At 37.1% G+C, this 26689-nt stretch overlaps 1 protein-coding gene, 1 non-coding gene and 3 pseudogenes across 2 annotated transcripts; 3 read left to right on the top strand and 2 right to left on the bottom strand.

Annotated features, from left to right (window-relative positions):
- Positions 1–1153: 1153 nt before the first annotated feature.
- Positions 1154–2470, bottom strand: LOC113280617 (annotated as a pseudogene).
- Positions 2471–3094: 624 nt separating this feature from the next.
- LOC113284763 lies at positions 3095–3180 on the top strand (annotated as a pseudogene).
- An 8861-nt stretch (positions 3181–12041) lies between these two features.
- Positions 12042–12150, top strand: LOC113284742 (annotated as a pseudogene).
- Positions 12151–14940: 2790 nt separating this feature from the next.
- On the top strand, positions 14941–15043 carry LOC113284736. The gene has a single exon (XR_003328358.1). It is a non-coding gene; the product is annotated as a U6 spliceosomal RNA (small nuclear RNA).
- A 5046-nt stretch (positions 15044–20089) lies between these two features.
- LOC113280616 (F-box protein At3g07870-like) lies at positions 20090–20899 on the bottom strand. The gene has a single exon (XM_026529222.1). It carries the CDS (start codon positions 20897–20899, stop codon positions 20090–20092), a length of 810 nt encoding a protein of 269 aa, XP_026385007.1.
- Positions 20900–26689: the final 5790 nt, after the last annotated feature.

Here is a 26689-nt window from a genome sequence, read left to right as displayed (position 1 = left end):
AGTTCTAGTAGGACAAATTTGAATGTGCTATTCAAACTTTGTTAATATTGTTGTATCTTGGAGGCAGATGTACCCGTAGGGCTATAGCATCATCTTTTCAGAGTGTAGCCGGGCATTCTTGTCTTAAGGACAGTATGTTGAACATGCGCCTCAATCTACCATTCGAGTTTCTTCTTTCTATGTTGTTTAACAGGATGTTCAACACATCAACAGTTGGCTAACAAGAAGACACGAAAATCAGATAAGTGCCTCTTTATTTATTTGTTTGATCAATTTTAATTGTTATTCTCCAACACTTATATAACTAAAGTTTATACCATCAATGAATGTAAGAGGAGATAGAACTGGAAGTTTATCGAGCTGAAAATATCCTAGTACTACTAGTATAATTGCTGTCACTCAAACTTCATATCAATACTAATCTAAGGTATGTCCCTGACTACATCTATTTGTTTTAGTGAACTTTCTAGTTATAATATTGAAGATCCTAATATACAGCAATATCAGCATGAAGTAATTGTAACTGATCATGTTAAGTAAACTTTAAATCATACTTAACCTATAGTAATCATGTTTAAGTTGCTGATATTCTAACAGGGTTTACTTAACGTAAGTAAAATTTGTATGATATCTAACAAAAATAATATGAATATGACATTAAGCAAACGCATGCACTTGTTAACAGATTATTAAAGACCATGATGATATGATGATCCCCTATATATTTTCTTTAATTTCTTAAGCTAACTATCTTTATATCTGTACGCACCGGACTATAGCTGTAGTTAAAACTGTAGGCCATCAAAATCCGCATTGACATACCCTAATTTGTTCTTATCATTTGATTGAACTGGAACTTTCATGTTTTCTTTAAATTGGAATGCCAAGTGCAACTTTCAAAAGGTAGAATGAAATTTTCATGCATAATGAACGGGAAACTGGAATGCTGAGCAAAAACTAGTCATGTTATGAGAGCACAAGACTGGATTCCTTAGATTTCATACTTTAAGCTTAAGGTGCAGACAAGTTTGAGATATGTGGTCTTTCAGGAACAAATTCGTCTGAAAGACTTACCATTGGAAAAATGCAACGATCTTGTAAGAATAGTACGAGCGAGGGTTTTATAAATTTGTGACCGGAGAGATTCGAACAGTCACATCCTCTGAAAGGAATTCAGAAACAATGCAACATTGGTGACATGGTGCTCGATGTTTTCGATCTAGTCACCTTGATCTTCCACCATCACTGCCATATCCAAGAACACCTGGTGAAGTTCCTATAGACTCTTTTCAATCTCTTTAGTAGCCTCAAGCCTATCTTTAATCTCCACAACAGTTTCAAGGATTTTTCCTTTTTCATGTTGTTGAACTGCTTTCTGCAAGAAATCCTATCCACCATTGGTAGATATGATCTTCTCAATCACTTTCCTCCTCTGGATACTCTCGGCTAACAGTAAAATACCGTCTCCCAACTGTATCTTTTTGCTCAGCCATAATTTTCTGTCTCAGATCCTGGAAATCCATCGTCAGTGCTTTCAACTCCTGTCTATGTCCATTTGTACGTAACTGAAGTTCTTGCTCTGTCAAGAGGTGTTTCAGCTGCATAACCCGATAACCTTTGACTAATTAGCAACAGTCGCCCTGTCCAAATCCTCACTGCGAGACCTTATGATTTTCGCCTTCTTCGTGGCACTGCCATGAGAGAATCAGATTTGTGCAAGGACTTGCTCTCTTGATGAACCCATTTCCAGCTAACTTCGGTTCGAGTTCAGCGGATGTAGTTTTTTCTGATCAGATTGTAGTTTTCCCATTATCTGTACCACTTCAGGAAATTGAAAAACCAAAACATCCGACTGAAATAGATATTAAGTGTTTTCCATTCATGTCGTGAGTTGCATAAGGTTTCCTTTCACAGTATTTCTTATGCAATACAGTCATTGATTCATCTCTTTATGGTGTTTCACTTTGACGCAGCATTCTCCCTTCTCATCAGATCATACTTAACACTTGTGAAGTTGTGCTGCACCCCTCTTCTCCACAAGCAAACCAATGAACTTGGAGTTGGTGAGTAATACTGAACCAAAAAAAAAAACACTGATAGATGTAGAAACAGATCAATCATTTCCCTTTGCAAGGATCTTGGAAAGATTGTACAGAGTTATTATAGAAATTTGTGACTGTAGAGATTCGAATTCTTAACCAGTCCAGAAACCGTGACTTTTGAATATCTATGGGTTTTGGCTGTTGGTAAAGTCCCACACTGCCTAGTTTATAAAACAGAGATTGGTTCAAATAATCAGAGATTTCACTTAATCTTAGAGGTGTAAAACATGCCGGCTCGGCACAGTTCGACACACGAAATCGCGTGCCATGTGCTGTGCCAATGATTTAAACGTGTTGTACCTTGCTGTGTTTTAGGCACAACACAAAAATAAACGTGTTGTGCCGTGCTGTACCATGCTAGCACACATGCTGTAAACAATTTGAAATCACTTAATGTATATATTAAATCAGACACTATCACAAGAATTTAAATAGATAACATATCATTTGAAATTTTTTCAAGTAAAATTAACAGGTTTATTCAATAAAAAGAAATAACTCATCAAGTATATAAAATTGGATTATTGCCATGTAAATTAATGTTCTAATCAAATATAGGTAACGATATTATAACAACGATATTGAAATATATTTTCCAAATATTTAGGTATTATATGTGTCGTTATAAAAATAAGCCAACATAAAATGTCAAAAACTAGCGAGAATAGTGACTCTTTTGTGAAATATACACAAAATGTGATGTATTATGCCTTGTTATATGGTGTATTTGTGCATGCTATGACGTGCTTTCTTAACGTGTTGTGCTGGGATGGGCCACGTGCTAATCCGTGACGCGTGCTGTGCTGGACTACTGTGCCAATTAGTCAAAGCCAACACATCCCATTTAGCTAACGTGTTGTGCCGTGCTGGGCCGAGTTACGTGCTGGGCCGAGTTACGTGCTGGGCTGGGATGTGCTCATATTTTAGCGTGCTGGGCTGGGCTGGGCTGTGCTCTTGTTGGCACAACCCAATTTACACCTCTACTTAAGCTCGTCCCTTCGGGGACATCCGATAAAATCGGAACGACACAGAGAAGATTAGGATAACTTTTATTTTCTTCCATATGATCCATTTTTTTATTGCTAAAATGCCGACTCGTGTTTCTATTTCGTTATATGACATTGTTCAGTGAGATGTTAGCAGAGAACGTGAAACTAGACGAATATCTCAGTTCCATAGGCGAGTTACATGGAATGAAACCAAAGAGCCTATTTAGCCTCAAAAAGTTACCCTTTTCTTCTTCTTTTTTGGTTTGGTGTAAGGCCTATTCCTATGGACATGCCAAAAAATTGATGTTTGGCATACCAGGTGGCATGGCAAACCGATTGCGCCACTATGGGGAAACCGATAAGCTATCGAGTTTCTAAATTGGTTATCAGACGGTAGATTGAAAGAAAGACTTCCTCTATATTCAAATGAATTAGAAGGAAATAATTCACATAGACAAATAAAAGCTCATGGGTTAAAGGTGGATGGATTGAAAAGTTTTTTTCAGCATTATGCTAAGAAAATGAATGAAAACAGGGCAGCTGGTAATGAATATTTGATCCCCGACCATTATGAGGAGCTAGAACGTCTGTTTGTATTGTGGACACTAGGCCAATGTTTGTTTCCAAATGATAGCTCAGTAGTGTTAATTGGGTTTCTCGAAGCATTAGAAGATTTAGAGTATGCACCAACATATGATTGGGGGTCTGTGATTTTATCAGAGATTTACATGGCCCTCGGTGATGACTCGACGTGTGGTAAAGATAGTTTTAATGCTTTTTGGGGAGTTCTGGAGGTAACAACCAATATTTTTCACATTATCTATTTATTTGTCATTTTCATATGGAAAATTTATTAACCTGTTGAATGTTATTATTTTCAGTGTTGGTGGTATACATATTTCCGTGTTTCGGAACCTAGTCTTAAAAATCATACCCATGTATTTCCGATCATACGGAAGTATGATTCCGAGAATTAGGAAGCTGCACGGATTGAAGATGGACAACATGCTGCTATTGTTCATAAGATTCAGCAGTTGAGTAGAACAATCCATAACCTTATCTCCCAGTCGTATGAAGCACTACCTGAGTTCCAAGAAGAACTAGGTCAGAGAATGGTACAATTAAGCCTTACAAGGATGGTGTTATACATCCCTATTTCTGAGAAGGGTGTTTGGTATTATGGTGAAGACATCTTCTTCTGTTGCAAGAAAGATCAGTGATATCTGTCAACCCTTATCCAAATTCAGATGTTTCAGCAGACGATTACTTCAAATTGATAAGGGAAGGTCATCATTGGCATGAAGCTGATGAATTAATCCGGGAGACGATGGACAGAAATGAGTACCTATCTTGGTATAACACTATATTCAAACCAAATATTTGCTATGCAACCGCAAAGTTTGGGTCGGTTGGATTTCCCAGCTTTAGGTAGGTTGCCACTTGACAATGAATTTCTTCCTTCCCAACCTCCACCAGAGACGGGTGACGCATTTGCATATCCTTCTCAAAGTTCATCGTCAAACATGCCACCATTTTCTTGGGAAGTAAAGACTATATCCAACACATCTGAAGAGATTGTTACTTATCCAATTGTTTCTAGTGCACCTACTCGGACTTATCCATACTTCGGCGTCAATGCTACAGAGTTGCAATATCAGACCAGGTTGAACGATTTTGAGACTCTATTTCAGGGATTTCAAAGTTTTCACTTGGATGAGATGCAACAAATGAGGGAAAACATGATGTTTGAGATGATTCAAGGACTTGAGGGTAATGATGGTTCAGGTAGTAGTAGGGGAATGAGTCCCGGTGTTACATGAGCTGGTAGAGGAGTGACTCATTTGAGTCCCAGTGTTACAAGAGCTGGTAGAGGAATTAGTACAGGTGCAAGTCAGAAAAGTCGTGGAAGTCAGCAAATTCGTGAAAGAAGTGAAAGAAGATTGAAACGTCGTCCTACGGAAGAGGTACCAGAAAGTTCAACCCCAAACATGGTGTTAGATAGTCAAGTCGTACGTGGTGGTGAAGAAACAACTCCTACACGTATGTTTAGTTATTTGCAAATTGACATAATGACTCCAGGTGGTGGTGTGAACATAGAAGTAGTTAGGAAAAAGAATATGTATACCCCAATCGCCTCAACCTTATCAGCATTTCAAACATTCCAGCATTAATATCAACAAAACGTATTTCAAGATTTGTATCATGTTAACATACCCCCTCATCCCATTGCTTATCAAGGTTATGGTGATTCTGATGAGACTCAAGCACCGAGTAAGTCTCAAACCGGCACCATAACTGATTTGTTGAATAACTCTATGGATCCCGAAAATGCAGGCAATTGGATCTTTGGTCAGGGAGGAAATGGACAAGGAAATGAGTAGTTTAAATGTAATCTTTTAATTGAAATGTAAGGAAATTAGATGAAATGTAATTTTTTTTTTAAATTAATGGAACTATCTTTTTAGATTAATATTCAGATTGAAACTAGTTTTACATTCATTAAAAATTAACCTTGATTGCATAACACAATACTTATAATTTGAATCCCTGCACATGAATATTGTAGAGTTCATAACATTCGTCGTGACTAAACCATCTTTCATTGTCTTTGGCGAATTTGGTACGAGCTCTGATTTTTAGATCTTCATTTGATAACCTAGGATTATCTCCTTTTATCAACCACATAATTTGCTGATACTTTCTAACATTGTCATTGATGAAACCCAACATCGAATTAGAGAAACATCTTCCTCTGGAGTAAAATCCACTTAGGTTATGCGAGCACTAGGCATGGTGAAATAAATTTGAAGTTGGGTTGGAATTGGTAGAAATCGGGTATTTATAGGGGGGGGGTGTGGAGGAAATAGTAGCCGTTGGATTCAGATCTGATAAGCAGTTATCATAGTAGCGAGCGACAGCTTGACTATCCCTGTCGATTTAATGATCAACGCGCGACTGTTTGACCATCGAGCGACCGAGACTCTATCGCTCGGTGGAAACTTTGTTGTGTATGCCTATATGCCAGAAAAAACATATTGGCATATGAGTTTGCCAGTTTGTCATACTCATAGTGGATGCATATATGCTAAAAATCAGTGTTTGGCATGTGCATAGAAATAGGCCTAAGAGTGAATTCACAAAATTGGTGAAATCTCAAGATTTACTCGTTCATTTCTTCATTATGGGCAGTGTTCTTCACGAGATATCGTTCTCAATTGAAATGGATGTTATATTCAATGCAGGGAAGTATGCCAAGTCACTGAAAGTTTCCAGCAGCCAACCCATATATTACGACCGATGCTGGAAGAACAAATCGCACTTAGCAGGTTGCTGACAATCTTCTTCTTTTCTTTTCTCTACACAAAGGTAAATCAAAAACTCTGGACAAATATCTTTTAGTAAAATATTTAACCTGAAAAGTAACTTATTAGGACCTTAATTAGTTGCGGGTTAAAAATTTCTTGAAGATATATCTCCGTGCATGCTTACAATTGGCATTTGGAACGAAATATGAAAGTGCACCTTTTACAATACTTCAATTCATTTACAAATTCAGATATGAATCCGAAACAGAGAGTTCCCAAGTATGACATAACATAAATTAAAGACCTATCTAGGTTATCATCAAAAGAACATGATGTTGGAGAAGCTTTGCCACTTCCCTTATACCTGGGAAACTTTGGTACAATCAATTTTCCCGCCACTGAAAGTTTAGTTGCTCTTGTGTGGTCCGATTCATTCTTTGTATACCATCTGTTATTTCCGACAAGGATTTATTAACTTGGATTATTTCGTCAAATAATATACACTCATCCGACAAAGTGATTAGAGTCGACCTTTGTTGACAAAGTGATTAAAGTTTCTTGTGGTTTAGTATACTCCAATATCTCAAATTTCTATCTAATCTTGTTCTGTAAATGTGCTTGTTTTTGTATCTATTATTTTTATAAATGAAGATAAGATGAATCTATGTTTTATTTTTAATGGAACAACTGAGCAACCACAATATATTCCAAGATTATATATCTAAGTGTAAAACATTTGTTAAATGGGCTCTCTTAACGTGAGATTTGTACGATACCTACCACAAATAATATGAATATGGCACTAAGCAAACGCATGATCTTGTAAAGCCGGATTTCAATACAGTTACAGTTTCTAGTGTTCTTGGAGCTAGTTTTCAGAGGAGAGGGTTCATAGATGAGGCTATTAGGATTTTTAGAGATAAAAGAGAAAGATGGGCTTTGTTGGACGAGGCTATGCGCAAAACAACAGAGAAGAAGACGCTTGGATATTGTTCAGTGAGATGTTAGTAGAGAAAGTGAACTAGACAAATGTTTGAGTTCCATAAAAAAAACAAAAATCGCACAGCCTAACAATTCATATATGAATCCCAAACAGAGAGTTTACAAGTACGACATAACATGCTAATACTATTTTAGAATAAATACAATTCCATAACAGAAATGAACTAACAATTGACACTAATTAATAGACTGGAATTGTCTAAACTCATACGATTAAGAGAAAAAAACAAACTAGCTAGGAGTAGGAAGATCAAGAGCCCATTAATGCTGGAACAAAAATTAAAGACCTCTCTGGGTTATCATCAAAAGAACCTGAATGTTGGAGAACCTTTATCACTTTCTATGTACCCGGGAAACTTTGGTACCATTAATTTTCGGGCCACTGAAAGTTTAGTTGCAATCACATGTTTAGACTCGGAAATTAACTCCTGCGGGGTCTTATTCCTTCCTAAACCATCTGTGATTTCTGATAAAGATTTATTAATTATAATTATTTTCTTAAATGATATAAAATGCATCCGATGAAGTGATTAAAGTCGACATTTATCGGCGTAGAACTGAGTCTTTGATAGTAAGCAAGTCAACGATTTGACAGAGGATATTGTGTTTCAAAAACGCATCCTCCGTCTCTCGGCATACATCATGATTAAAGTTTCTTGTGGTTTTAGTATACTCAAATATCTCAAATTTCTAGTCTAATTCTGTTCTGTAAATGTAGTAGTTTTTGTTATTATTGTCTATTTAATTTGTAAATGAAGACAATAAATCTATATTTTATTTTCACTGGAACAACTGAGCAACCACAATATTTTTCAGGATTATATATGTAAGTATGAAACATTTGTTAAATGGATTCTCTTAACGTAAGATTTGCATGATACCTAACAAAAAATAATATGAATATGGCACTAAGCAAACGCATGCACTTGTTAACATATTAAAGTCCCTTTTACGATTTTATCACACATGGATATATTGATTAGTGTCGGGACCCGATCATGATGATGATCTTTATACATAGTTTGATACAAGAAACCTAACTATGCATAAGCATCTTCCTTAATTTCTTAAATCAACTAGCACCGGAACCGGAATATAGCTATAACAAAATGGTATGCCATTAAAATTCGCATTCACTTGCAGGATTTTTTTTGTTACATTATAGTGTTTTTTCAAAAAAAATATTTTTTTGTTCAATTTTTGAGTCAGGTAGTTTAGAAATTACAACAGTATAAAAAACATCAAAACACCATGAATTGATTTCTGACCAAGGCAAAGCAATCTTGTAAGCTAAACTCAATTTATCTTTTGGTCTAACAAAATCAATTCGCTGGAAACAGTTCTGGGGGATCAAATGGTAGCAAATTAACTAAGATAGATTCTTCAGCTGAGTGTGACACAGAATACCAGCGATTGATGCAAAAAAAAAAAATGGTGACCGGACTGGAGCAGGCAGGACAACACCAGTGCGCTATAGGGGCGGGCTAATCTCTCAAACCAATAGCTACAGATCATGTACGCTGGGGACGACGAAATGTTTGCCAATGCTCAAGTTTAAATATTAGACCTTATGTTTGCGATATGGGACTAAAGATCTTCTGATAAAAAGTTCGGAACTTGGTTGCCTCCTTGAGGTCATAAACTCAATTCCTGGTGGAACCATAAAAAATGCCGAATGTAGAGACACGAGTATGTTATATGAATATGAATCTCAATATATGTTATATCTCAAAAACTCTCATAAATCAAACAAATAAACAATGTAAAAGAAAGAGATCCACCGATTTTGGATTTGAAAGTCGCAAAGTATAAAGGGGTAATCTTAGATGATGACTGTCAAAGAAATTGGATCGTTTGCAAAAGGCAAGATGATATCCTTTGACCTTAAAATTAAGAGTTTTAAGGTAATGTATGGTAATCCGGGTGTTTGTGTAGAGGGATTTCAATATGTTGAAACACTTGTTCATGCTTGAACATTTCTTTGAAGTAGCAAAAAGAAAAGAAGACTAAATAAATCCAGAGATATTCTAGAAGTGAAAAATGTCAGGAAGAGGAAAGGGATTAGGCATAGGAGGAGCAAAGAGACATAGGAAATTTGCAGAGATGATATCATGTTATCTATTAGAAGATGGGAAAGAAGAGGTGACGGGAAACGCATCAGTGGATCGATTTATGAAGAGACTTGTGATGTCCTTTAAGATCTTTCTTGAGAATGTGATGCATGATACTGTTAGTTATACTTATCATGCTAGGAGAAAAACTGTTATTGCTATGAATGTTGTTTATGCTTTGAAACAACAGGGGGAACTCTTTATGGGTTTGGCGGTTATATAAAGGAAAAGGTATAAATAGGGTTGAGTGTTTCTGAGTTTGTTACTGAAATAATTGAAAGCTGTTATATAAGCTTTGTGATATCCAGTTGTAATGATCTAAAAAATGAATGTAAGTTGTAGCCTTTTTTCGGTCACATTGATTTGATCTGTTAAATTTGGTGTTTGTTCGAAAGTTTTTGTTGAGTCAAATTTTGTTCAAATGAGCAGTGCATTCGAGTTATGAGTTTTGCGTAAGACTACATAACTGTGTTATGAGCAGTATTACTAGCAAATCTAAACAAAGCTAGAAGCTGACTAATCCAAGAGATTAACTAAATAAAGAGGCACTATGAATCTAAATTAACTAAAGATTCAAAAAAGAAATCTGCTTCAAAACTTAACCCAAAACTTGTCCCAACTCTGAAATATATAATGCAAGAACTCCTCCCGAATGATACATATACAATAGTCATACGGTTTAAAAATAAAATATACAACATAATAAACATAGCCGAAGTTAACCAATTAACAGACTCAACTCCTTGAAGCTTCAGTTGCGCAAATTTGATCTGTCTCTGAAGCTGAAAGTGAGAATGGGTGAGCACATCATCCCTAAAAGGGGTGTCCAGTAGTAATCATTGGAATGATTTGGAAAACAATTTATGTTTTTCCTAAACATTAAAAAGTAACCAATCCACAGAAATAATCAATCATGTATATGAAACTAACTCCTTCTTCGAACAATGTATAATATCGATGACTCGTCCCGCACCTATTAGGTAATATTGTGGTGTATCGCCCTAGCCATTGCATAAAAGCTCAAAAGAAAGTAGTTATAAATAAAGGAGCAGTATCCTATATACCACAAATGGAAATTCTCATTTTCCAATCAATCAATGGAAATTCTTATTTCCCAAACAATCATAAAGACAAACAAAGCATTACTGCTTTAAAAAAAAAAACAAAAAACAAAGCATTACAATTCCTTTCCAAGAAGTGGAAAGATTACAAGAATCAATAGCATTTTCGGAATTTAAAATAAAACAATGCATGGAATACACAATCAGGCAATGCATGAATTTGTTAAACATAAACTTTTGTAAAAAGAAAATAATAATAATCACAAAAGAGTTAATATCATTGAGATTTTTTTCCCATGAGAATTGAGAATTGTTAGTTCAGAAATTACAGTGGTATGAAAACCATATGAGATATCTACTTCCATCAGAGTCGGGCCTGAGAGGGTCCAGGAGGTGCGACGCACAGGGCCCATCTCAGACCAAGGCCTTTTTTCATGCACAAAACTAAGCCTAATTATATATTTATTTTTATTTTTTGGTATGCAAGCCCAGTTATAACTTATTTCTATAATTAGCCACGTGTTCTTACTTCTTCCACGGACCATATCCTTGCCCACGTATTCAGTACAATTATCTTAGTTTTAAGATCCAAAATGAGTTGATTGATTTGCTAGCTTCTAAAATCAAAAGTGCCATCATTCAGAAAATTAAGGCTGCCAAGTATTTTTCTATATTGCTTGCTTGTACTCCGGATGCGATCCTCCAAAAGCAAATGTCTTTGATTATTGGGTGTGTAGATACTAGTGAAAGTCCAGTAAAAATTCAAGAATACTTCATGAGATTCTTAAAAGTAGTTGACACAACTGCACAAGGACTATTTGATGTACTGAAAAGTGTTTTGGAAGATCTTGATCTTGACATTAACATCATTTGTGGGCAAGGATATGATAATGGGGCTAATATGAGTGGAGGCGGACATAGATTTTGGTTAACTAACTCACATATGGGAGAAGTTGAAGTCATTTACAAAGATACCGACGGTAAATACTAGAAAAACTAGCTGACAATCTTTTTTTTTGGACCCTTTTTTTGTGTTGAACCAGACAACATGTATAAAAGCAATGCTTATAACTATAAAGAACTTGTTATGTTTATCCTAGCTATATATATATAGGAATCATCTTAGTTTCATATTCTCGTTGCTATTCGTTCGGGAAAAAAAATTGAATGTAAAAAGGCCCCGCGATTAAGTTCGCACCGGGCCTAAAACGCACACGATCGGCTTTGATTTCCATTCAGCTTAAGGTGTAGACAAGTTTTAAATACGGGTCATATGAAAAACCAAATGTATTGTATTTTTTTTTTGTGACCGTAAAGATTCGAACTCTTAACAGCCCCAGAAGAGGAATCCAGAAATCGTGACTTTTGAATATCTATTCTATGGGATTTGGTTGTTGGTTTAGTCCTACAGTGCCCATATTAGTTACACAACATAGATTGGTTCAAATAGCCACAGCTTGCCCTTAAACTCGTTCCTTCGCGGACATCCGATAAAATTGGAAAGATACATAGAAGATTGGCATGATCCCTGCGGAAGGATGACATACAAATCGAGAAATGGTCAAAAAAAAATGATTTTTTTTGTTCGATTGAGTGCTAAAACTGTTGTACTGTTTTTTTGATTTTTTCCTGTTCGATTGAGTGCTAAAACTGTTGTACTGTGGATTTCAAAGATTTCTGGATACTGTGGATTTCTTCCTCTCAAAACTGGAAACCTTCTCTTGCAGCTCATGTATAGTGTTGGATGCAACCCTTTAGGGATGGGCATGAGCCAGTATGGACCGGTTTTCACTTCATCCGTATCCAATCCATCGCACTACGGATTTCAAATTTGGAGTCCGCATCCAATCCAGATCCAACGAATTCGCATCCAATAGATGCACAGATGGACGGATTGGATGTGGATGATCCAATGGATTTGTTTTAGTTAAAATTTATAGTAAAGAAAATAAAGTTAACACATATGTCTGCTTATAAAACCTACGTATCCTATATATGTATACAAGTATAGAAATGTCATGTACAACACCCCAAACAAACATCTTAAAAATTCTAAATGATTCATAGTATTTTTATAGAACTATATAAATGCCCTTAATTTAACGGATATGGATGTCCAATGGATTTTCATAGTTGCATCCGGACCCGATCCGTTATCCGTTGGATTTTAAAAATTCCATCCGCATCCAACCCATTAACGAACGATCCGGACATATATCCATCCGCAGAAAAACGGTTGGTCCGGTTAAATCCGCGGATTAAGGGCCAAATGCTCACCCTACAACCCTCAGTTTGTTTTTCTTCTGCAGCATCTCTTGGATTCTTTCCCTCGGAAATGCTACGATAAATGCCTCAAACTTCTCCTTTGATTCTTTTAGTTGAGCTTTGAAGGATTGACATTTCTTTCTTGTAATTCTAAGTCGTGCAAGTGCTATAATCGTCAAATTGTTTTATCCTGTCTTTTAATTCACGATTCCCTACTTGCAACTCAAGTACAAAAGCTGCATCTGCCTGGGATTTGATCTTCGAGAACCCTAGCACCATGTTACACGCTCTTCCTTGATCATCTACTTCTTCATTTCTTTTTGAGCTAAGTTTTGCTCACACTCGTTCTTGTACCTTTATAATTCATATGTGCATTAATATGAAAATTCATGAATTTAATTCAAGTGTAAGTTTTTTAGTACAAATTCATATATGAGTCCGAAATTGATGGTTTACAAAAGTTACAATGACATACCAAGAAAATCTCAAAATATACGAAAATTAACTAGTGAGACATAAATTGTCTATGACAAATTAACAGAAATAGGACCGACGACACTAGTCAGAACTAGTTGGAGCTGTTATCCTTCTCTTGAATAATCTGCTTGTTGGCTTTGGTACTTTTTTGTAAATGAACGCATCCTTTAGTCTCACTCAAAGAGAGCACCGCATCCGCAACAACTTTAATCTACTCGTAATTTTGGTTCTAGTCACTTGCTCAAAAACTGTAATCTATTAGGATCTCTAACATCGGATATCGTGTTTCAGAAACACATCCTCCGTTTCTAAGCTCCAGTACATACAACATGATTAAAATTTATTGTGGTTTAGTATACTCCGGTATCTCAAATTTCAAGTCTAATCCTGGTTTTATAAATGTACTTGTTTTTGTTGTTGTTATCTATTTGTAAACGAAGACAAATATGTTTTATTTTCACCCGAACAACTGGGAAACCACAATATATTTCAAGATTATATATCTAAGTGTAAAACTACATAGCTAAGTGTAAAACATTTGTTAAATGGGTTCTGTTAACGCAAGCTTTGTATGATACCTAATAAAAATTATATGAATATGGCACTAAGCAAACGCATGCACTTGTTAACATATCAAAGTCGCTTTTATCACACATGGATTGATTAGTGCCAGGCCCGACCATGGAATACAGCTATAACAAAACGGTAGGCCATCAAAATTCGCATTGGCTTGCCATTCGAACTCTCAACAGCCTCAGGAACGGGATCCAAAAACACTGACTCGCAAATCTTCACCCTTTCATGATCTACTCTCATATCATCATTCCGCACCGCCATCACTCATGTTGCTGTCAGAAGTAGGCCTATGAACAGATGAAGGAGTTGGAGCAACACCACCATTACTCCTTTCGGATCCAGCTTCTTGTGCCAATGCCCGTGACTCTTGTTCCTTCCTTACCTTTTCGTCTAACAACATTTTCCGAACCTTTGATCGGAATGCCAGTTTTTCTCTAACCTTAACCTCTGCAACATACAAAGCTTCTGCAAACTTTGCTGAATTATCTTGCGGCAGAAGGTGTTTTTCTGTCCGACATAGCAAAACCAAGATTGATATCGATATAATAGTTAAACAGTAACCAAACTGCTGGTATTTATAGACGTCCCAGCTAGTCTAATTAAGCAAGATCCTTTTCCTAATAGGAACCCGTTTCCAAATTAAAACCGACAGACCCAAATATAGAGAACACTGCCCATTCAGAACTGACCCTAACAGGACCATAAAGAGCAACAGTTAGGTAGCCTTTCCTAAACCAAAAATAATAATACAGTGTGCAGGCAGAAATGAATACACCTTGTTTTGTTAGGGTTTCAATCCAATGATTCATGTTTGATCAGAGAATGCTGAGCGAAAACTGGAATCCAAAATGCTTAGATTTCATACTTTAAGCTTAAGGTGCAGACAAGTTTTAGGCATGAGTCATATGAAAGACCAAATGCAAGGATCTTGGGAAGATTGTATCGGAGTAATAGAAGTTTTTGACTGAAGAGATTCGAACTCTTTACCGCCCCAGAAAAAGAATCCATATTACACAATACGGATTGATTTAAATAGGCTGAGCTTAAAGCTCGTCCTTTCGGGGACATCCGATAAAATTAGAACGATACAGAGAAGATTAGCATGGCCCCTGCGCAAGGATGACACGCACAAATCGAGAAATGGTCCAAAATTTTTCCTCAATTTTTTTTTGAAGAAAACGCTTGGATATTGTTCAGTGAGATGTTATCAGAGAAGAATATCAGTCGGAGAAAATTTTAATTTCATTTTCTTTGGTAGTCTCAGTAAATCACTTTCCTGGTCAAATAATAAGTGTCAGCACATCAGCTAAACCAGTCACCACTGCAGACCAGTTCCAAGCACAGTCATCGGATATAGTTCAACAGAACTAAGAAGCATAACAGTCTTCCACAAGACCAGCTAGTAAAGGATTGTATTTGCGTTAAACTCGTCTCTCTAGTTATCCAAACAAACTAGAGATATCTTGTAATCACTCAAATGTATAAATAAGGCATGGTTCTCCACAAGAGAAGTGTGGAAAACAATTCTACCAGAAACTCATTCTTCGACTTGGTATCAGCCTTCGATCCAAGATCGTTTCCGCTCAATACAACTACCAAAAAAAAAAAAAAGCAAAACAAAAGCAGCACATATCCAGTAATCAAACACACCAAAACCTCAGTCACAAATGGCAGATGCAACAACTACTTTGCGTCAGGTTCAGATTCATCACCTAGTGACTCTGAAGCATACTGAAACCAACCATCACCTATGGAAAGCACAGTTCAGACAATTCTAAGAGGTTATGGTCTCTCTGGCTTCGTTGATGGCACAAAACAAATACCACCCCGCACTCTTCCTGACGGTGCAGATATCAATCCAACTTTCACAGCTTATGAGTCTCAGGATTCACTCATTGTTGGATGGTTAAATTAGACCCTAACACCGGAGGTCCTTAGCACAGTGTCTGAGCTCACAACATCCAAAGCAATCTGGGATGCATTGGAGGCTGAGTATGCTCCAAAAACCTTTGCTCACCAGAGCTGTCTCAAGAAGCAGCTTCACTGCATGTCCAAAGGTAACAAAAGTCTCAAAACTTATCTCAATGAATCTAAACAACTATTTGATCAACTAGCTGCCTCTGGTTACAATGTAACTGCTGAAGAAAAGAAGCAGTGTATCAGCAGTGGATTAAATCACACATATGATCCAATTGTAACTGCCTTGAGTACTGTGGAAGGTATGGATATATAGACTTTTACTTCTCATTTGTTGTCTTTTGAAATGAGGATTGAGCAGCAACTTGCACAAATCCAAACACCCATGGCCAACTTTGTAGCTACCAGTTCTTCTCCGTTTCCAAGCAAGGCACAACGCAAGTTCAACAACCAATCAAGAGGCCCACCGCCTCCAAACAACAACAATCAGCGTCATCCGCAGAATCAAAGACATTCGGCATTTTCAGATATTTGCTGCCAAATCTGTAAGAAACAAAATCATACAGCTGACCGTTGTTGGTTTCGTTATGAGCAAAGAAACACCTCTTCCATGAGACCTCCAGCTGCCTATCTGGCTTTCCCCGGTGATTCATCTGCAGACCAGTGGGTTATGGATTCCGGTGAAACCCATCACATGACTGCCAATGTGAACAATCTGTGTATCCCTCTTGAATATGATGGCACTGACACAGTCAAAGTGGGTAATGGCAATAATCTGCATATATATCATGTTGGTAGGCAGTTTTCATGTCTAACAATAGAAACTTCTGCCTAAACAGTATATATCATGTGCCTCAAATAAAAACTAACCTACTGTATGTATATCAATTCTGCAAAGATAATCAAGTTTATTTTGAGTTTCACAAAGATTTCTTTGTTGTGAAGGACAACACCACGGGGGCACAGCTGCTAAAGGGGAGGAATGAAAAGGGTCTCTATATTTTTGATGGCATAAAAGATCGTAGCACAGCTGTTTTTCCTACATCATTTCTTTCTGACAGTTTACCAGTATGGCATCAACGGCTTGGTCATCCCATGCTTAGCACAATGTCTAAGATAATAAGCAAGTTTTCTCTTCCAGTACTGAATAAAAGGTTTGATTCTTGCCACTCTTGTCACATAAGCAAGAGTAGGCGTTTAACTTTCTCTAGTAGTTCCACAGTGTATGATGCACCTTTAAGTCTAGTTGTTTCAGACATTTGGGTCTCCCCAGAAATTTCAAGAACTGGTTTCAGATATTACCTACTCTTTATGGATGTTTTCACACACTATACTTGGGTGTTTCCTATGATCTAAAGATCAGATGCTTTTCTCATCTTTAAACAGTTTCATAAGCAAGTAGAAAACTTGACAGGTCATTCTATTAAAGTCTTCCAGTATGACAATGCACTTGAATACCGAAAAATAACTTCCTATCTCAATGACTGTGGCATTAAGCATCGCTTCTCTTGTCCACACACTTCATCTCAAAATGGCATTGCTGAGCGACGGATTAGACATGTCACAGAGAGTGGCCTAGCCTTGCTATTTCATGCTCATCTTCCTCAAGCTTTTTGGGCAGATGCCTTCACAACTGCGTGTTTTTTGATAAATCGTCTTCCTAAGTCTTCTACAGAACCAAAAACACCACTAGAACTACTTTTCCACAAACCGCCAGACTATTCTATGCTTCGAGTCTTTGGATGCTTGGCATATCCTTGTCTTCGACCATATAACTCTCACAAGATAGAGCCTAGGTCTTTGCCCTGCATATTCTTGGGTTACAGCCCAGCTCATAAAGGCTATGTTTGCCTGCACACTCCTACTAACAGGCAATACATTTCCAGGCATGTTAGGTTTGAAGAGACCACTTTTCCTTTCTCTTCTTCTACGCAGCAGTCTCCTGAGGTAAGTCTCGACACTCCTTCTACCAGTACATAGTTCTTAAGTTCGTCTGTGTTTATGCCACAACAACAAGCTTTGTTGCAGCCGATTCCAATTACAGCTGCAGCGACAACACCATCCATCTCCCATTCTACAGATGACAACATCAGTCATCCAAGTACATCGGAGCATTCAGCTGTACCTTCTACACAACTGCAGTCTTCCACAGCTGATCAACCTGAAGCCCTGACTCAAAATTCTTTGATCCAGCCTCGTCATACAATGGTCACTAGAGCAAAAGCTGGTATTTCGAAACCTGTCCAGAAGCTTTCTCTTCTAACTACTAAGCACCCACTACAAGATGACGACTTCATGGAGCCTACCTGTTACTCAAAGGCTTGTTCAGTGCCTGAATGGAGATTAGCAATGGACTCTCAAATAAATGCTTTAATCAACAATGACACTTACTCTCTGGTACCATATCAAACGAGTATGAATATCGTAGGCTCAAAATGGGTGTTTCGTATAAAGAGAAATCCAGATGGTACCATACAACGGTATAAGGCACGTTTGTGGCCAAGGGATTTAACCAACAAGAAGGGTTAGACTACGGTGAAACCTTCTCTCCTGTGATTAAGCCCTGTAAAATCCGGTTAGTTCTCTCACTGGCAGTGATGAACAATTGGACATTGCGTCAGTTGGATGTTGAAAACGCTTTTCTTCATGGTGTCTTGGAAGAGGAAGTCTATATGAAGCAACCTCCTGGTTACGCTGATCCAAACTATCCTAATCACGTGTGTAGACTCCATAAGTCATTATACGGCCTTAAACAAGCACCACGTGCTTGGTTCTCCCTCCTCAGTAACCATCTCATGAAGCTAGGATTCACTGCTTCAATAGATGACTCTTCATTATTTATTCAAAACAAAGACAACTCTATTACATATATATTAATCTATGTTGATGATACAATAGTGACAGGGTCAGACATCGGAGTTGTGGATACTCTGATTACGGATTTGGGATCAGAGTTTGCAGTAAAAGATATGGGGGCTTTATCTTACTTTCTGGGAGTGGAGGTATTGCGACAAGGCCAGTCATTAGTTCTCTCTCAGAGAAAGTACGTTGCAGATTTACTACGTAAAACAAAACTCGATGGTGTCAAGCCTGTGAGCACGCCGCTAGATGCGTCTATGAAGCTACAGAAACATGGCTCAACAAAGTTCCCTGATCCAACTCTCTATCGTAGTGTAGTGGGAGTCTTACAATATCCACATATAACTCGTCCAGGTATTTCTGTTGCTGTGAACAAAGCTTGCCAGTATATGCATGAGCCATATATAGAACACTGGGAGATGGTGAAACGAATTCTACGATATCTAAAGCATACTGTCGAGTATGGTTTATTCATTAAACCTGGAAGAGATTATAATCTGCATGCATACTCAGATGCGGATTGGGCTGGCAGTCTTGATGACAGGAGATCGACAAGTGGATATTGTATTTACTTTGGGGGAAATCTTATTTCATGGAATGCACGCAAACAAAAAACAGTTTCCAAGTCCAGCACTGAAGCAGAGTATCGAGGTGTGGCAATTGCAACCTCAGAGCTAATCTGGATCCAGTCTCTGCTTGAAGAACTAGGGGTTGTTACGCCTACACCCACTCTTTGGTGTGACAACATTGGGGCCACGTATCTAACAACCAACCCAATCTTCCATGCTCGCACAAAACACATAGAGATAAATTATCATTTTGTCCGAGAAAGAGTTGCACGAAAACAGTTACATGTTACGTTCATCAGCAGTCGAGATCAACTAGCAGATATATTTACAAAGGGGTTACCAACTCCGAGGTTTCAACTCATACGTGACAAGTTGAACATTCGTCAACTCCGGTTCAACTTGAGGGAGGGTGTCAGCACATCAGCTAAACCAGTCAACACTGCAGACCAGTTCCAAGCACAGTCATCGGATACAGTTCAACAGAACTAAGAAGCAGAACAGTCTTCCACAAGACCAGCTAGTAAACGATTGTATTTGCGTTAAACTCGTCTCTCTAGTTATCCAAACAAACTAGAGATATCTTGTAATCACTCAAATGTATAAATAAGGCATGGTTCTCCACAAGAGAAGTGTGGAAAACAATTTTACGAGAAACTCATTCTTCGACTATAAGGGATGGAGGGTGCGTGCATAAAATTAATTATCTTCTTCTCTTGGATTTTTCTCCTAGTGCTTCGAGTGAAACACGGATATTCACGTGAGGAATTGCTCGAGTAATCTTCCCTGGACTATCATCCAAGAGTGTTCTTAGTATTCCAGTTTCCGCGTCATAACAAAGGACACGTTCCTTTTACCGTTATACGACATTAGAACTTGATTTCTCTTTGTAACTGCAAACGACATATATATATATCTCACCCTTGGTGCATGGTATACTAAATTTCTTCTTCCGCCTCCATTTGTCGTCGAACTGATCATACCAGCCTTTCATGTCAGTACTGCTAAACGTTTTCTTTTTCTCTAATGCCCATATGTGAATCACATCTTCTACTTTCCCTATATCTAGATGAACCACACACAATTGACATCCCAACAGTTTTAGAGAAATTGTATCGAATTCATTATATTGCGAAGTTTGTGGTAAGTGTGGTGGTAATGGGATCAATCTAAACTCCTCATCTGCTAAGTCGAAAGCCACAATTTTATTTTTCCGATACTCTACCCAATGAATGGCTCCATTTGCACAAACTCCATTGTCCGAAGCTAATAAGTGATCGATGCTTCCTTTATCTCTCCACCCATGACCACTACCCAAAGTGTATACTTGAACTTTCTGGCTCTGCCGTTTAAAATCGACGAAAACCCTGTGGATTCTAACGACTTTATACTCATCCTTGTAATGATGATAACCAAATCCACAATCAAAACAACCAGCTTCCGCGGCATCATTATATGGTTTGTCGTAGTTGAACGTTGGAAGATATACATATTCCTCAGTCATGGGGTTACAGATGTAGATGGGATCACAAGCAATAGTGAACTTGCGTCTTACTGAAAAGCAGACCAAGCCATTACATGAACCAACCATGTCAGACAAGGGTTCTAGCTCAACAGGCCGATGCTTATCGATTTCCACAAGTGTCGTGTAAGAGTAATTCCCATGCATATCAATATCATCGTATTGATTTCCCCATACCAGAAATTGAAAGCAGCTTTCCCAAACCGAAAAAGGACACCTACCTTGATATTATTTAATACTAGATTTGAGCCGGATGCGTACTTTTAATTACCCATATATTTAATTTGGAGGCGCGGAGCTTTGCCCCATTACGTGGCGATGATTTTTCTATCTAGTGGGACGGGCCGAGATGTGCGGTATTATTTTTTTGTTTCATATTATTTTCGCAACAAATATGTTCCAAGCATGTGGGACGATTTTATTTTTTGTATTCTGCTTCCAAATTAAATTTGGAATTGGCCATGGCCCACGTCAACTCCACAAAACCGCAACTCGTCCAAAGACGTACCATATCCAACACCTTTACCACCAGTTCTGCCATCTTTTCTCCCGATCCTCCTCCACCACCCTTCTGGGCATGTGACACTTCAGTATTAGTTAATTGACCCAGTCAAACCCAATTTCAATTGGGTTATTGCAAGATTATTGAGCAGAAGCTATTTGACAATTTTTCTTATTTGGAAGGGGACTCCTACAAATATCGTAAACCAAGAAAAAATCTTTTAAGCCATGAAAACGTGGGGTCGTGATATTGCTATATATTTTTCCCCGATTAATATATAATGCTTCAATCACAATCATAGCACCACCTTTCTCGGTCTCCAACTGACCAAAAATATATGTGCTGAATAAAACCCCACTTACGAAATATAATCCTGAGATGCTTATGCAGAGAAGACGTGTTAAGACACTACACGTTTATACCTGTGTATTAACGTTTATACCATGGATTTCCATGAATATTGTTGAAATATATTCCCCATATACAAGTAATCAAGGTAACCGTACGTGAAGAGAATATACCGAGATGTCCGTGCAATGTCCATGAAGAAAAGATATTAGAAGATAATTACAGATTACAAGATCAAAATTATTAAGTGTAATCTTTATATTTCCTAAATATTTACCTAGTCAAGATATTTTAGTTAAGGTATTATCTTCTTAGGTTTAGTCATATCACACTATAAATAAGAGCGTGAATGTAAATGTAAAGTTATCCCAGCACAATGATTCTGGAAATCAATCTAATTCACCCTACGGGGTTCCTCAGTGGACGTAGGCGTTAGTGCCGAATCACTTTAATCATTGTCTTCTTTGATTTAATTTCCGTCTAATCGATGATCCGACTCAATGATACACATAATTTATTATGGTATCAGAGCGGGGAGATCCGCTCAGATTGCTTCCGCTTTATAATATTTCTTTTATCAACAGAGTTATCTTGCTTATTCTTGGAGGACTCTGCGAAAATCACGAAGATAAAGTTATGTTTGTTCTTCACTGCAGGATCGTTTTCTGCTATCAATGTTCCTTAACTTTAGCAAGATTTTCTTTGCTAATGTTAATGATATTATTTCCTTCTGGAATTTGAAAACGGTTGCCAATTTTCGTTTTGGTAATTGTATTGGTTCCGATTCTAGTTTAAACCAAACAATGAAGATCTTTTTGTTTCCAAAAATAATTTTCATATAAAATATTCATATCATCAAACTCGTTTTGATATCTTATGCCATTTTGTTGGTGTGGTGTAGATCCATCTCCATCTCCCTCAACAAAATATCTATCAAGATTTCTTGTCATTGTTCACCGCAAGATTTTCTTTTTATCTCTCAAAAGTCAAAACTCAAAACTAAACTCTCTGCAATTATTTGACATCTGCAGTTATCACTATTAATATTGCTATAATTGGTATTCTCCTACCAAGTGATCAAATATGTGTTTGCATTGACATTGATCGTCTATCCCATCTGAAAGGTCGAGTTTGCTCACGTAAATCAACTTTCCATTCATTACATCTCTATAAATCATCTGATCATCAAAGATGATTTATTATTAATCGCCTATCTAAAGTCTATCATTCGAGAACATCTTGAGTTTCTCAAATGTACGACTACCTAAAGTCTGTTAAGGTGAAAGCAAAACTCATATCGCTTTCTTCAACATACTCCTTAGTGGTCCTTCACCTTGCTACATCTTTGGTTTAAGAAAATCTGTCACAAGATTTTTTATGCGTCTCCAATCAAGATCAGTTCATCTTAGCTTCTGAATCTTTCCAAATGGGTTGTTTTACCATTTTGTGTCCACTTTATCGGAGTCTCTTCGAAGCCATTAATGTTTCTCAACATGGACTCAACATGAATTTCTCATATGGTTAGTAATTATCAATCAAGTTCATTGGCCAACCAAGCCAATTCTCCGTAAAATACCTACATATATATACTCTGCAGTTATCATTTTGCTGCTTCTGCTATCACGGCTTTCCTTTATTCAACTATCGTGGTTTGTCATCGAAGATCAAATACCATGGTCAACAGTCAAAGTTCAAGCTACAAGACATTTTATTGAGATGGTTCAAGTTAAACACTTCAAAACATTTCCGTGTTTAACTTGAGGGGGGTGTTGAAATATATTCCCCATATACAAGATATCAAGGTAACCGTACGTGAAGAGAATATACCGAGGTGTCCGTGCAATGTCCATGAAGAAAAGATATTAGAAGATAATTACAGATTACAAGATCAAAATTATTAAATGTAATCTTTATGTTTTCCTAAATATTTACCTAGTCAAGATATTTTAGTTAAGGTATTATCTTCTTAGGTTTAGTCATATCACACTATAAATAAGAGCGTGAATGTAAATGTAAAGTTATCCCAGCACAATGATTCTGGAGATCAATCTAATTCACCCTACGGGGTTCCTCAGTGGACGTCGGCGTTAGTGCCGAACCACTTTAATCATTGTCTTCTTTGATTTAATTTCCGTCTAATTGATTTATTATGGTATCAGAGCGGGGAGATCCGCTCATATTTCTTACGCTTTATAATATTTCTTTTATCAACAGAGTTATCTTGCTTATTCTTGGCGGACTCTGCGAAAATCACGAAGATAAAGTTATGTTTGTTCTTCACTGCAGGATCGTTTTCTGCTATCAATGTTCCTTAACTTTAACAAGATTTTCTTTGCTAATGTTAATAATATTATTTCCTTCTGGAATTTGAAAACAGTTGCCAATTTTCGTTTTGGTAATTGCATTGGTTCTGAATCTAGTTTAAACCAAACTACGAAGATATTTTTATTTCCAAAAATAATTTTCATATCACCAAACTCGTTTTGATATCTTATGCCATTTTGTTGGTGTGGTGTAGATCCATCTCCATCTCCCTCAACAAAATATCTATCAAGATTTCCTGCCATTGTTCACCGCAAGATTTTCTTTTTATCTCTCAAAAGTCAAAACTCAAAACTAAACTCTCTGATATTATTTGACATCTGCAGTTATCACTATTAATAATGCTATAATTGGTATTCTCCTACCAAGTGATCAAATATGTGTTTGCATTGACATTGATCGTCTATGCCATCTGAAAGGTCGAGTTTTCTCACGTAAATCGACTTTCCATTCATTACATCTCTATAAATCATCTGATCATCAAAGATTATTTATTATTAATCGCCTATCTAAAGTCTATCATTTGAGAACATCTTGAGTTTCTCAAATGTACGACTACCTAAAGTCTGTTAAGGTGAAAGCAAAACTCATATCGCTTTCTTCAACATACTCCTTAGTGGTCCTTCACCTTGCTGCATCTTTGGTTTAAGAAAATATGTCACAAGATTTTTTATGCGTCTCCAATCAAGATCAGTTCATCTTAGCTTCCGAATCTTTCCAAATGGGTTGTTTTACCATTTTGTGTCCACTTTATCGGAGTCTCTTCGAAGCCAATAATGTTTCTCAACATGGACTCAACATGAATTTCTCGTATGGTTAGTAATTAATAATCAAGTCCATTGGCCAACCAAGCCAATTCTCCGTAAAAGACCTACATATATATACTCTGCAGTTATCATTTTGCTGCTTCTGCTATCGCGACTTTCCTTTATTCAACTATCGTGGTCTGTCATCGAAGATCAAATACCATGGTCAACAATCAAAGTTCAAGCTACAAGACATTTTATTGAGATGGTTCAAGTTAAACACTTCAAAACATTTCCGTGTTTAACTTGAGGGGGGGTATTGAAATATATTCCCCATATACAAGATATCAAGGTAACCGTACGTGAAGAGAATATACCGAGGTGTCCGTGCAATGTCCATGAAGAGAAGATATTAGAAGATAATTACAGATTACAAGATCAAAGTTATTAAATGTAATCTTTATGTTTTCCTAAATATTTACCTAGTCAAGATATTTTAGTTAAGGTATTATCTTCTTATGTTTAGTCATATCACACTATAAATAAGAGCGTGAATGTAAATGTAAAGTTATCCCAGCATAATGATTCTGGAGATCAATCTAATTCACCCTACGGGGTTCCCCAGTGGACGTGGGCGTTAGTGTGGAACCACTTTAATCATTGTCTTCTTTGATTTAATTTCCGTCTAATTGATGATCCGACTCAATGATACGCATAATTTATTAAATATCCATCTTTCTTAATCTTCTTAAGACCACACAAAAGATAGGTGAACAAAACGAAGAGAGGACATAAAAACCGACAACAATAAAAGTTGGGAAACTACGTAGTGCTAGGCCAAAGATTAGCACCAATTCCATATTAACTTGGAAAAAAGAGTCCTAATATGGTAGGTTAACGACTTCCGAATTGAATTTGCACTTTATTTTAAACCAATTATATGTGGCCAAGTGTCCTCACCAGAATGCTCGCTTCACAAAATTCAAAAAAGGATTGTTTCGACTAATAAGAAGCGAGAGTTTCCTCACCGTTCAACGTGAGAGTTTTATTTGTCTAGGCCTTTAAGTCTTTAGATATCTCACCAAGGTTTGCAAACTAGTTGCAACGTATTATGGTTTCGTGAGGTAAGCGAGATACTATATCTAGCATTATGTCAGTAGGTAACTTCTTCTCCATCTTAAAAAAATTCTATATGCACAAAGCTGCTAACTGATCACTCACACAATTCTAACAAAAAACTTTATAGTTCTCACCTGATGTTGTTTAGATCTCCAACTAACTCTGCCAATAACTTTCCCGACAGCAGTTGGCAACTTTATATATAAGATTTGTTCGCTTTTGAATCCCAAAGCCTATATATATTCTCAAAATTCTTAACTTAAGGTGGCCGATACATCCTAATTTGAGTCTAATTGGAAATGTTTTCCTGATTGGATTTGGCAACGCTGGAACCACAGGCCCCGGCCAACACCGCTCTTAGCATCAATTATTATCTTGTGCAAACTGCGGTTATGCTGTCACAACATGCATTTTTTTTTTGTGTTTTAGGCTCAAGATGGTGCTGGCGTGTCAGGTGTTTTGACATTGAGGACTATGCGGATGTAAGTTGAATGTGCCACTGAAGTCACAATTTATTCTGACAGGTTTATTCAAGGAAAAAAGAAAACATTGAGGCTTATGCAAGGATCTTGGATCTTGGAAAGACGGTTATATAAATTTGTGACTGGAGAGTTGGAACTCTTGACCGCCTCAGAAGAAGAATCCAGAAACTGTGACTAACGCGTGTTGCGCATGGCTTTTTGATATTTAGACTGTCCTCTATCATGATTTTTTTTCTTCCGTTGTTGTCATTCTCTTTTTAAGCTCGAGATAGCTTCTGAAAACAATAGCCTAAGAGATGGTAAATGATTGCTTCGATTTGAACATCATATCTCTGGCGAGGCAGGCTGGATTTTTCTTTTAATTAATTATTTATATACTGTCGGGCTATTGTTTATTTGAAGGTCTGCAGTTGCTTAC

Source organism: Papaver somniferum, chromosome 5 (assembly GCF_003573695.1).
Source record: "Papaver somniferum cultivar HN1 chromosome 5, ASM357369v1, whole genome shotgun sequence".
Lineage (NCBI taxonomy): Eukaryota > Viridiplantae > Streptophyta > Magnoliopsida > Ranunculales > Papaveraceae > Papaver > Papaver somniferum.
The sequence above is the reverse complement of the archived record's forward strand: the minus strand, read 5'-3'. Positions and strand labels throughout refer to the sequence as shown.

What these genes read in the sequence shown, in the direction of transcription:
- LOC113280616 (XM_026529222.1), bottom strand. Translation starts at nt 20,899, where the DNA reads ATGCATGGGAATTACTCTTACACGACACTTGTGGAAATCGATAAGCAT.